This window comes from Lates calcarifer, linkage group LG13, assembly GCF_001640805.2.
Source record: "Lates calcarifer isolate ASB-BC8 linkage group LG13, TLL_Latcal_v3, whole genome shotgun sequence".
Classification (NCBI taxonomy): Eukaryota; Metazoa; Chordata; class Actinopteri; family Centropomidae; genus Lates; species Lates calcarifer.
Window position 1 is genome coordinate 5284866 of NC_066845.1, and position 13165 is coordinate 5298030.

A 13165-nucleotide genomic window follows, 5' to 3' on the forward strand; every position below is an offset into this window, starting at 1 on the left:
AGCAATTTCCTGGCTACATCAACTCTACCAGGGCAGGTTGGCAAAAAACGACTGAATCAAACAGAGCGTGTAGCATTAGCATAAGTGCTCCCACTCTTCATACCTAGGTTCATACACAGAGGTGCAAAGACACGTATACACATATAGCATAAATCAAGGAAAAAAAACACAAACATGTGGTCAAGCATGCATGTTCAAACCCAAGCTTGTTTTCTAACTTGTCAGTCAGGCTGGTGCTTTCCAACTGTGGGGACTTTGTTTGCGTGTCCCATACTCACCTTTCAGCCATTTGGAGTCGTGTTTGACAGTGCGCAGAGTTGGGCTGTCTCCTAGGCTACGATAGATGACCGCATCGATCGCTAGAAAGTCTGTTACGGTGGCCGAGTACAGCTTGCCATCTGGAGAGGGAACAGAGAAGACAGAAAGAGCAATAAGGAGGAAAGATGGAGATGGAGAGGGGAGAAGAATGAAGAGAGAGCCATAAAGGGAGAGAGAAAAAAGGTGAAGAGAGTGAAGTTTAGTCATGAGACAAACACATAAAGCCACTCAAGAGATTCCTGCTCTCTGTGGCTAGATACACAAACATGTTTCAGATGGCTCAGACCTGGAAAATGAATGAATCACACAAACCGAAGAGACTCTGATGGACAACAAACAGGCTGTATACACACTTAAACATGTTACACATTTGTAATTGCTCACTCTCGCAAACACTCTCCAAAAGCACAAACAAACACTGAAGCCTTGCACTCGCACACTCTCTCAGAGCACCAGAAAAACCCACAGTGACACACTGGTGTGCACGTACATACGCACACAAGCTTCGCGAACACAATCCACCACCAGCATGACCTCAGCCTGCCTTGGCTATAACCACAGTGGAAACTCAAACTACATAATTGAAAGGATAGCAGTCAGAGGAACCCTCTTGATTACTCAGTGCTTCCAGCTCCTTCCAAGCAGCTCTGCTACACATTAACTGGTCAAGCTTCGCGTTTACTCTCCTCCTCGGCTTTAAACAGGCAGGGACAGCTCATCAATACTGCCATAAATCGGTTCACAGCAAATATGAACGGGGACTGGATGTCTTTAGCAGCCTGTGGGCCCGTTTGCATGAGAAGAATCGCACCCCGCCAACGGAAAGCTGACTCATTCGGGTCCCATCCGTTTGTGACTTATTTTTAATCTTAAGCATTTTGAAAGAAAGTGAGCGAGAGACAAAGAAGATGACAGAAAACTACATTAAAAGTGAAAGACAGATGATTCCATTTTTTTTTCTATTACCACAGTGCTATTGATGTGTTTCCAAAGTGCTCTAATAGGCAGTAAATTCCTGACACAGAGCAAATGTGGCCCCAAGTTCGATGATTTGCTCTAGTGTATGTAACACAGATTGGCTCTGGTTCTTGACATGTTGTCGGAGTACTGCCATTAGAATAAACCGCAGGGTATTAAGAACAATATTAAATACAACCGCAACTAATCCCCTTGCTCAAATAGACTCAACTTTCCCATCTAGCTCAAACATGTTCCAATGTTTAATAAGTGCAGATAGGAGAAAATTAGGATTAATGTTTTTTCCTCATGGCAGTCAGTGAGTAGCAGTAGTATCGCACACACTTAATCTATTTTCACCTCAAAGCATCTTGTGAAGAGTTTCACTAATATTTAGCCACAGGGACAGAACAGGGACTGGAGTTTGAAAATCACAGTCATGATAAATGAAATGAGGATGACAGTCAGTTCGACATACACAGATATGTTTAATCTTACCGGCGAACAGGGCAACGTTGGCATGCTTGGCATCATATGGACAGCGTGCCATCCCGCTGATCTCCTCTCCCAGAGCCTCCAAGGTGTCCATCTAGAGTCACAAATGAGGTTAGAGGTCAGCAGAGGGTCAAGACAATGAAGAGTTGTCAAACACAAACAATGCGCTTTGAACACGACTTAGACAGGAAATGTTGGTTCCCAGTTGGAGGAAAAGATCTGATGTGCTGAAATGTCAAAACAATGACAAATCTGAAGGCACAGCTTAAAAAACACTACTGTGTGAAAGTGGAAAAATATGGTGTGAGTCAAAATAAAATAGGCCCAAATAGTTGTGGTACCCAGCCCAGGAGTGTGTCCGTCTAACTCTGACCTAAACTAATATCCCGTGGATGGCACTCTGGTGTCCCACTGAGAGCTGTCAAAGCAGCTCATCTGGGAGTATCTGGGGAAACTGTCATGGTTGGAGATAAAAAAAAAAAAAAAGACATTTTCCACAGCAACATGTTTCACAGTATGGGTGGATGTGGTTTGCTTTTCCCCTGCCATCCTTTATCCTTCAACTGTACTGGTGTTAAAGAAGAGTTTTAACAACCCTCGAGACAGATCTTTAACCCATTTACTGTGGTGCTTTCCCCTGGCCTGATTTCTGCAGTCTGTGTTTTTGCTGTGAAGACGAAATAAATGGGCAGAAGAAAAATGGGTGAGCACATGGCCCTGAGCAGGGAATGTGAAAATTTTTTACTAAAGCACAGTAGTTTTTAAATAGTAGATCATACAGCAGTCATTATTTTATATTCTGCAGCCTCAACTTTGTCTTGTGCTAGGCGCTTTTCCTTGGGCAAGACTTGTTCCCTGCTTTGGTATATTTCAGGAGAGATCATATTTTTTAGTTCTTCACCTAGACAATGTAAAAGTTGTCTTTTCTTAGCAATGGGAGTGTAATCATCCAAACTTAGAGCTAATTTTGTTTGTGTTTTCATTCACTCAGTAGTCCCATTTCCATGAGTTATTTTGAAGCTATGTCCATTGTTTAAGTAGGACTGCTGGTCTTTAAGGCTTAGTGGGATGATCTCTGTGAATTGGAATTTAGTAATTTGTGTTTTGTGCCCAGCTTGGTTGTAGTACAATTGGTCAGGCATGGCAGAGGATGCAATGTGGGTGAAAGGTCGCTATCACCCACCATGGGTAGGCTTGTCTTCCCCAGCACGCCATGGGATGCTGTCTTCCCCTGGCTAACAACCAGGGATACACACAAACACACAAGAGGGGGAAGAAAAAGCCATAATGCACTGGCCAGAGGCTGAGGTCAGGGAAGATTACTAAACACACTGTTTGCCTGCGGAGTTCACAATACATAGTCATTTTTCTTCTCTGTCTCTGTTTCTATCTCTTTCCTACTCTACCTCCTCGCTTCCTCACTTTCTCCCTTTCTTTTGACAAAGAGGAGTGGAGCTTGCCAAGGCTGCAAACTGCTTACGCCGCCCTTTCTGCTCTCTAAACAGGTCATTTTGTTTTCTATTCCTGTCTCGGCGGAAACGGTTATCATCTGCCCACTAAAAAGGTCACACACACTCCGGCGCAATGCTGGAAAAGCCTGCCAGAGAAATTGTTGAGGCTGATTTGGCAGAGAAAATTACAAGTGACCTTTTACAACAAACACAGAACCACCAGCAGCAGTGCATTTCTCGATTTCTCATTCCTACTGTTTCTTCAGAAATTATAGGAGGATAATATACGGAGGCAAGCTTCTTTGAAGATATATATTGTTATTAGACAGGGGAGACTGTAATTATAGATTAGGCCAAGTTAATCATAAGGGACGTGAGTAGCTGAAGGTCAGGTGCGTCCACTGAATCACAGCGTCTGTGTGCACAGAGCGACGGGGCGACTCGGTTAAGCTTGAAACGTCAGCAGCTTCTGTGTCAGCTACCTAACACAAACACTCCCTCCTTCTCTGACACATCACAAATACACACTCACGTATCTCTCACGCCACAGCGGCTACCCCCACCGTTACATCTCCTCAGTTGATTTCACCGAGGCGGTGACCTCTGTCTACTGGGCTTGGCTGGCTGTCACTGATCTATTCCTGCCGTTTGAACAGAGAAAGACACTCCCAGCCCGGCCACAGATATACATACGGCTCCAGTCTCCTGTCAAATCGGTATGTGCGGAGTAACAACAGCCTGAGTGCTCACTTGCATGCTGTTAGCCTTGTCTAAAGCAATATTCAGCATTTTCAAAAGGGGCAATAGTGATCCATAAAACTGCCACACTGAACCGCAACATTTCTGAACATGACCATAGAGAAATGTGATGCTCAAGCAGCCAGATGGATTTGTTTACCTTGTTTACCAGGCAAACCTTATTATGCTGTCACCTCCACTAGCTGCGAAAAAGAAAGAAGTGCTTCAGCTTTGTAGAAGCACAATTCAAAGTAATGGGAAGGGAACAGTAGTGCTGTCACACTTCATCAGCACTGCCTTAACAACACACTGTTCAGTGGAGATCTATTGTAGCTTAGTAGACGAATATACAGTAACCTTGGCTCGGGGTGCAGTGTATCTTGATGAATTAATTACTACAACAGCTCATTGGTGTTTTCCATAGGCTATATGCTAATTAATTAGACAAACACAATGTAGATCCAAAACATGCCCATCAGGAGTGTTATAATTGGTTTAGCTTCAGCTTCAGTATTCAGGGTGGGGGACACATTCTACTTCTGTGTCTCTGTTGTTTTTCATGAGGACCCTTTTATGGGCTTTATTTATCATTGCTGAGGGATTTGTGAAAATCTTACTGAGGACAAACTTGCATTAAACTGAGCCAGTAACCAGCTTATTAACTGTTTGCTCGAAACAGCTTCCTTGAAATATTACAGACTCGTTTATTTTATAGAATAAGCACGGTAAAGAGTGTATTTGCTGATGCGTGTCCTTGTGTAAATCACCAAAATAATCTCAATCTTAATAATCTGTCAGAAAGGAAAGCCACTATCAGATAATAAAGGTCACAAAGAGGAAAAAGAAAAGTTTTAAAAAATGCTTAAATCTTTGTTTTACTGACACTGGCATATTGAGGTAGATATTGGGCAGTTTGCAGCTGACTTGAGTCCCCATACATTTCTTTGTATGCAATTCATATTTCCACCTGTATAACCGTCTTCCATCCATAAAGGTCAAGTGCACAAGTTCACACCTGGGCCAAAAGCGGTTGTGTAAACATAACAAGGACACATCTCCCTGGGAGATTAATAGTCATGGCCCATTTCTCTGCAACCTGTTTCTAAGCTCTGGGAGGATGAACTCTTTCCCTGACCACCTTTCACACTAGGCCAGGAAACTGGAGTCTTTGCAGCTGCTGAAAGGAATGGAGGAAGGAGGAAGCACCTCGTTTATCACAACCTTCAACCTCAAAAAAGTGATTGATCTCTTGGAGAGAAAATGGTGAACAAATATTGCACAAACATGACATAGCTTTGTTAATTATGTTGTGTTACACTGTTAATTAATTACCTTTTACACTCTAAGCTATTGTCTGTCTTTGTAATGAAAATTAAGTCAAACAAACAGCTTCTGGAAAAGCAGCAGTATAGGAAGACATGTGGATGCATTTACACCATGTTGATTACAATAAATCCCTGTGTGTGCATTAATCATATTTCAAATGCAAAGACTTGGCACAGATGAAATTTCCCAGTGCACCTCAGTCCACCAGTATCAAGTCGAGGACACATCACCTGGGACCCACTGCCTCCAAGACTCCCCACTGATTCCCCTCTCTTCGCCCGGCAACAGGCGATGAAACTGACTCCAGTCATATATCAGCCCAGCTGGATGGGGTGTTTATTATTACAGCACAGCAAGGGAGTGACAGAGGGAGAAAGCAACAGAGGGAAAGATGGCAGAGTGGTGGGAGCAATGGAGGGGGAGAGGAATTAAGGCTGGCAGGAGAGGAGGAGAGAGGGAGGAGGCCAGGAGGGAGGGGGGATAAAGAGAAAAGAGCAAGTTGGGTGCTGTGTACTGCTGAGGACAGAGGACCTGTGACATGGCTGCCAAGGTGTCTGTCTGTTTTTTTTTTTTTCTGTATGCATACACGTGTGTGTCAGTGTGTGTGTTTGTGTGAGTGTTGATTCTACCAACACAAGGTGAAGGAAGGATAACAAGAAGAAGCTAATGGAGAGGGACAGTTGGTAGGTTTGGGCGAGGAAAAGAGGTAAAAAGAAAGAGGTAACCAGGCAGGGAAGGTGTTAGAACAGAAAACAAAGTGGGGTGTTGCTGGTTTGGGTGGATGCCCTCCCTGCCCCCTCTGTCTCCCACCCCCCTCTGCCTCCCTCCACCTCTGCTCCCCTGCCATCCCTCCTTCCCTCCCGCTCGCCCTCGCAGCGTTGTTGATTAATGTGGGATGAAGCTGGCCCCGAAACAGAAGCTCTTTTCAGCGCTGTCACACTGGGGAGATGGAGAGGCAAACTGTGGCCAAGGTGGATTTAACCACAAACACACAACACACACAACACACACACACACTTTTGACCAAGCAGAGTGGATGAGCCCAGCACGCCATCAAAGGCCTGGTATCTGCCCAGAGAGTCTGCCAGCCTGCCAGCAGTACAGTGTGTGTGTCTGATGATTTTGTAAAATGTGTGTGTTCTATGTTTGTGTGTTTGCACAGTTGTCAGTGTTTGCATGGGGTGAATTCACGGTTCTGTTTCCTACACATGTGCCCTGGCATTTGTATGTGCATTTTCATGTTTGTGTACAAGTGACTAGAGTTACTTTTTACAACATTATAAATGTTTTCAATATCTTACTATTTTGACAGCCTTTACATTTAATCATATTTTAGTCACAGTGTATTGATCCAATTATTTCCAGAATAAAATGGCTATTTTATTCAACTAAAATAATTATAGTGTAGTAAGTGAAATAATTTTTTGAGGGAAAAAGCATTTGCAAGTACAGACTCTTAACTGGACATTGAAAATTTGAAACATAAAAACAAAATATTACTGAACAACTTGAATAAAATAATTGTATGTCTTCATATTGTTATGGATGGATGTTTTACTTTTCACAAAATTACTAAGTCTTTTTATTAACAAACATTCCTTCCTCCTTATTTTGAGATTAGGTCAACATCGTCCATCACATGAAGTAATTTATGCACAATATGATTGATTTTTATGTTGGCACGGGCAAGCAGGCTTGTGTGTATGCATGGCCATTTTACCAAGCCTCGCTGTGTTTTTACAACTCTTTCCCTCGCTTGCCCTTAACTCTGCCAGACTAGCAGCAATATCGGTGCAGTAACAGCTACAACACAAACCTTGAAACCATAACCGGAGGAGCTATAAAAGCTAACCACGCCTGATAAATGCGGAGACATAAATTTCACTTTCCCTGCAGGAGGACTCGGAGAATTGAAAGATGTCCACTCTGTGTGCTTAGCATGCTGAACCACAAAGGCAATGGAGCGGAGATGTCTTGTTTTTCTGGTAAACAGATCTAGTGAACCAAAGCAGGAGATTTTTTCCCCACAGGCCAGCTAGATAACATCTCCGTGTGCTGTGGCCATCACATCACATCCTAACAAACCAAACAATAACATCCTCCAGGACAGAACCTCTGCTGAGTCTCTCTGTCTGCCCTCCTGTCTTTCTTACTGTCTGCCTGTCTGATGGTTCCTCTGTCTGTATGCATTGCCTGCGCAGTGCTGTTCAAATCTGACTTCTCTAGAAGAAAGCTTATAGTTATTCTACAATAAAACTGATTTCAGACACATAATATGTGCCTAAGAGTTTGATAAAAATTTAAATAAACACCAATCAAAATTACCATATATTTTCCAGTAATATGTTTTACTGTCCTAACACTAGTTCAGCCAAGCTGCTGCAGAGGTATAAATATTGTCTTGTGAATGAGCAAAGATCATTGTAATGGCAGTTCTGTTCCCTTTTCACAGCATGAAGCATCAAAAATCACATTGGTGTCACTAAGGAAGGAAAAAATTGGGACATTTTGAGCAGCAGTTTCAAGACAGCCTGTCTGCATTCTGTCTGCTTGTATGCCTTAAAATCTGTGGGGTTTATGTGTGCATGTTTTTTTTTTTTTACTTGTCCATCTGCTTCCCTGTCTATCTTTTCTTGAAATCTCCATTTTTGTTCATCAGGTCAGTCTTGGTGTCAATACCTGCTCCCTTTCTTGACCTGAGGTCATTAAAATGCATTTTCACAAGGTGGTTTTGCTTTTCCTGAAGGAATCTTGAAACTATTCCAGACATGCCTGCATGCATGCAGCCAGGCGGGCATCTGCTTACAGGGGGAAGGCTGAATCGGATTTCAGGACTGTGTGTGTGAATGAGTGTTTATGTGAGAAGGTGGATAGTTAGGTTTTTCTGCTTCTAAATCGAGCGTGTCAAAGTACACCTGGAGATAAAGACATAGGAGGTGGGCCTGCTGAGTTGTGAAAGTCATCCATCTATGTCCATCGCTCCATAGCTCAACCCCCTTAAACTCCAACATGGTTGGAGTTGAAAAATAGCCCTCTGTGTGTGTGTGTGTGTGTGTGTGTGAGAGAGAGAGGAGAGAGAGAGAGAGAGAGAGAGAGAGTGACAGAAACAGACAGACAAAACAAAAGTGGAAAGGAGTTTTAAGAGACTGTGTGTATGACAAATGTCTGCTACTGAGGTCAAAAAGAGCACCATGTATACATGAGTATGTGTGAGTGAGTGTGTTAGTGCGTCCCTACCTTGTAGGTTCGGCAGGCCGGGTTGAAAGCATTTGTTCCGCAAACAAACAAGGTCTCATCATTTTGCTGCAGTAGGACTTTGATGAAATTATGACACTCATCCTTCAGGGAGCACGAGCCAGGGGGGGGACAAAAGAGAAAAGAAAAAAGGAGGTCCACAGTGACATTTGTGTCTTTTATAATTGACACTTTTACACTGAAAGCCACACATGGTTCTTTAAAGAGGCTCTCTCTTTTCTTTCTTTTGAAGTACAGCATGGAGTGCTCTACAGACAAGTGAGAAGCATGCATAACAAACAAGAATCAAGAATACAATCGTGAAATGTAGCGTTTCCTCTTGGTGCATTAAGACATATTTACAGCAGATTTTATTGTGCCATTCAATGTCTTTCTAGAACAATAATGAAATCAATATTAATTTTACACAGTTTTGTTAGAACTGAACAGTAAATTCAGATAAAAACAATTATACTGCCATTGATAGCAGAGGGTATATGAAGCACAGGTAGTGGAGTGTGTTATTGCACCTGCAGAGTCTCCTGTCTCTGTTAATGCATGCGTGCATATGCGTGTGTGAGTGAGAGAGAAACTGTGTGAAATTACATCTGTTACATCTTGTCTGCAATGTATAATGTGTGATGCGCTAAAGAAGTGTTTCGCGAAGACTTGGGTGACATTTGTTCTATAAATGAATTTAAGGTGTAAGCACAGAAGAAGCAGCATTTGTGTGTTTGAGTGTGTGTGTTTTCTCTACCTTATGTTTCCCCTTCATTCTACAAGTGTCCACGTCTGCCTGTTTGGACTTCCATGTCATTTTCTGCAAGAAAAATAGATGAAAGTAAAGGAGAGAGTTAGAGACAGAGAGAGGGTCAGAAAGCAAACAAGATAAACATTGAGGTAGGAGAAAAAAACAGGCAGCACTATAGAGCTCAATAACCAATCTATACTGTGATCAATAATCATCATCTGAGATTCTCCGTTATTGATTCCCCTCATGAGGCACCTGCTCCTGAGGTGAACTTTATGCTAAGCACTGATTGGAGATCAGTTTACTTCCTTGAACTTCTAAATCTCTGCCAGAGAGGAGGAAATACGATACTGACCCCAGATCAGAACAGAGTCTGTCCAAGGACAGATCCTGCCTCAGAGCTGAGAGCTCATTTCTGTAGATTGATAGGTTTGCTGGCCACACACACACACACACACACACATACATACATTCACACACACTGCCTTGGCCTGTGGGTCAGTGCTCCCCAATACCTGTCAGTCAACTACAAACACACAAACCTGTACACCCACTGTCATTGTCACACACACTTATCAGTCAATGCTAAGTTATATCTGGTATCCAGCCACAAACACACACACATACACTCTCTCCATCCCTGCCCTGTGTGGCCTGAGGGTCAGCACTGAGCTGCTGGCTCAGACCGTCGTGTACTCGCCACCGTTGTACAACATGTTTGGAGCTCGGCTGCTGATTAAAGACCCTCAGTCATCAATCAATCTGCGTGTCTCCCACCAGCCTTTCATCTGCAGCCTGCTCTCATTAAGGCCCACTCGTCGGGCGATGACATTGAAGTGGATGAGGTGGAGGAACGGCGGGTTGCTGTATACATGAAAATGGCCTTGTTTGAATTCTGTTTGCATGCATTATGTTAAGGGCAAGTGATGCCAGTGAGGAGTGGTTGGAATGGAATGGAGAGTGGGTTATTACAGCTGAGGGCTTATGTAAATATGATGCACTCTAATCTGATATATACAGAGGGATCTTTTTCCTTTCTGGATCCTACTTGTCTTTCTCTCCCTTCTGCAATCCATCTCATCTTACCTTTCCCTCTTTTTTGTCCTTTCTTCCCTCGTTCTTTCCTGCTAATCTTCATCTATCCACCCCCTCCCCCTCCTCCTCCTTCTCCTCCTACTTCCCTCCCACACTTCCTCTCCTGTCCTCTCAGCTTCCGTTAACACACCCATCAGACCTAACACTGTGCCACTGATGAGCGTGGATGACGCAGGCGTTTTGCTAGCTGATTGATTAGATAATCTTCTTAACGGGGTCACCATGGCAAGCACGCCAAGCTCACACCGTTTGAGCGGGTGAGTAAGACTCCTGGCAGGCACACCTATATGCAGACACACACATACACCCACATGTGCACGTAAACACACACACACAGTGGCACTCAGAGCCAGGTTATCGGGGTTACGTTGTCAATCACGGCAGGCTGAGAACAACACGTCCTCAAAGAGACAGACGTCTCACTCACCTTACTGAAAAAGATCTCGTCACTGTTGGCAGTGTCTGTGTCCACCGTGTATATGTGATCCCTGTGAGCAATCGGGGGAGGGTGAGAGAGAGAAGGGGGGAGAGAGAGATCGAGGGAAAGGAGAGAGAGAGAGATGAGAAGATAAGAGGTCAGACAGCAGCAGACAGTCAAAAATTCAACAAACAATAAACCCATTTCTTTCCTTCACTCTGTTTTCCCCCTGCAGGCAGCAAACAACGTCAGAAAATGCTGCTTTGTATAAACTTTGTTCAAACTTCAAGAAATGACAATAAACAAAAGGAGGCCAGAGCTATTTGCTCTGTCAGACAGAAACAGTCAACAAAGGTTTAGAGCGATGTGGCGCAGGCCTGGGGACAAAAGCCTCTTTGTCCCAGAGAAAGGTCTTGAGGGGGGGGTTAGGGAGGAGGGGAAGGTTGAGACAGGAGGTGCCAAGTCACTCAGAGCTGTTCAGGTCAATTAAGCCTAGTGTTTGAGCCACAGGAAATCTATACTAACACTCATTATAGCTCAGACAAGAAGACTTATGTGTGCTGGCCTGGAAATATACAGGCTTCTCTTTTATTACAAAGGCCAGTCATATAGGTCTCAGCAGGGCATATGGAAGACATAAAACCCACAAGGGTTAACTACATCTCAGACAGACGGACCGGCTGGTTGGCCATGTAGCTACACCTACTTACCGTGGAGAATTAGGGTGCAGACAAGGAGAGGGAGGGGGTGATAGGAGGTGTAGAGGTGGCATGACCGGAAGAGACAGACAGAAAGGGGGGATTTACCTCGTTTGAGGGGAGAACCAAAGGTGACCGTGCCAAACGATGTAACTGCTTTAATTTGTTGGAGATTAGCTGTTGAACGTGTTTTTAATCAAAGTGTGTAACAGTGGCATCGTCAGACTCACGGCTTAATTACGTTCCGGCTCCCCAACCTGCGCTCAGCCAGCCAGCCTTCCTTGCTCTCTCATTAACTAAATCTAATAAAGTCTTTGGAGGAACAGGCATCTTGAAATGAATCCACTTATATCGCTTTCCTGGGGGCCACCGCCATGTCCTCGAGGATAAAACCCAGTCTACTGTACGTTATCAGCCGTGATGCTTAAATTGAATAATTAATCTTTGAGAGCAGTTGAAATTAAGAAAACAGTGGCAGCTTTCTTGGTGGGAGAGAACAGAGTTCCAGCGAGGCCACGAGCAAAATCTCTGTTTGTGAAATTTTTTGATTTGTTTTTTTGTCACGACTCCTTCTTTCCATGTCTACACTGAAATTAAAGTCTGTGAGAGTTATAACCCATCCCACAACTCCTCTACAGTACACCACACTTTATTCACTACTAAATGGATAGAAGCTTGAATATCGATTTTTAAATACAAAGCACCAAATTCTGAATTCTTTCAAAGTCTATTTTTCAAATAGTTTTCAAAACACAGTACTCAGTACTCAGATCTCTTAATCTTTATGCATGACATCAACTAGTTTCAAAGTCAATCTGCAGTTGACCTTAACACATACTACCTCCAATTGACTGAAATTAAAAACATTTTCATTTAATATTCAGCCTTGAAATGGAGAAAAGGAACAAAGGAAGTCAACTTCAGGTCATTGAGATGCTTCCTGTGCCTGTCCTAGACTCCAGTTCACTTGCATTAGCAAATGCCAGATGCTGACTGTCACTGTGCAGTCTGCCATGACTAAAAATCAGGTATTTCGGGCCAAAACCGCAAACTCCACTGTAAAATGTTTTTCATTAAGGTTCTCCAGTCTTACTACCATTGCACTACTCTAGCTAATTGATGTGGATTGAATTTCCAGGGTTCCTGAACGGCCCTTCTGTCTTTCAGCGTTTCTTTCACCTTGCTTCCAGCCTAACAGGATATATACAGGTCACGGGAGCTGAGGTAAACTCAATTATTAAAAATGGCAACTGTAATTTGTCGAACATACAAAAAATCTATACCATCACATAAAAGACAGAAGAAAGACGGGCAAAAAGTAATGTTTAAATGGAAAAGAAAGATGATAGGTGATTACAGTGATGGATGAAATCACTATAATGTTCAGCTATGTCACCTAAAGTTCAGCGACTTGTTCATTTAACTTCATTTATATCTTTATATTAGACTTCAAACTTTATATTAAAAAGACAAAACTAAATCAAAAGCTATTAAATCAGAGGATTACTTGACGGATTTAGTGTAATCCCGTGGGTTATTTTACTGCCTGCAATTTTAAAACAGCTCATGAGTAATCTGTAATTGACTGCTCCATAATTTTCGACAGTAACCTTCCCAGCTACGCTCCCTGCCTTGTGCCTCTCTTGTCCTGATGCTGACAGCGTCCTCGAGGGCCGAGGCCCTC

The 13165-nt window shown here is 43.2% G+C and overlaps 1 protein-coding gene across 1 annotated transcript in view; it reads right to left on the bottom strand.

Moving 5' to 3' along the window:
• The window catches only part of sema6a (sema domain, transmembrane domain (TM), and cytoplasmic domain, (semaphorin) 6A), a 104535-nt gene that overhangs the window by 36468 nt on the left and 54902 nt on the right, over positions 1-13165 (bottom strand). Inside the window, 5 exon segments of the mRNA XM_018674438.2 lie at positions 279-398; positions 1774-1864; positions 8523-8624; positions 9277-9339; positions 10793-10853. Coding sequence (XP_018529954.1) covers positions 279-398; positions 1774-1864; positions 8523-8624; positions 9277-9339; positions 10793-10853 — 437 coding nt within the window.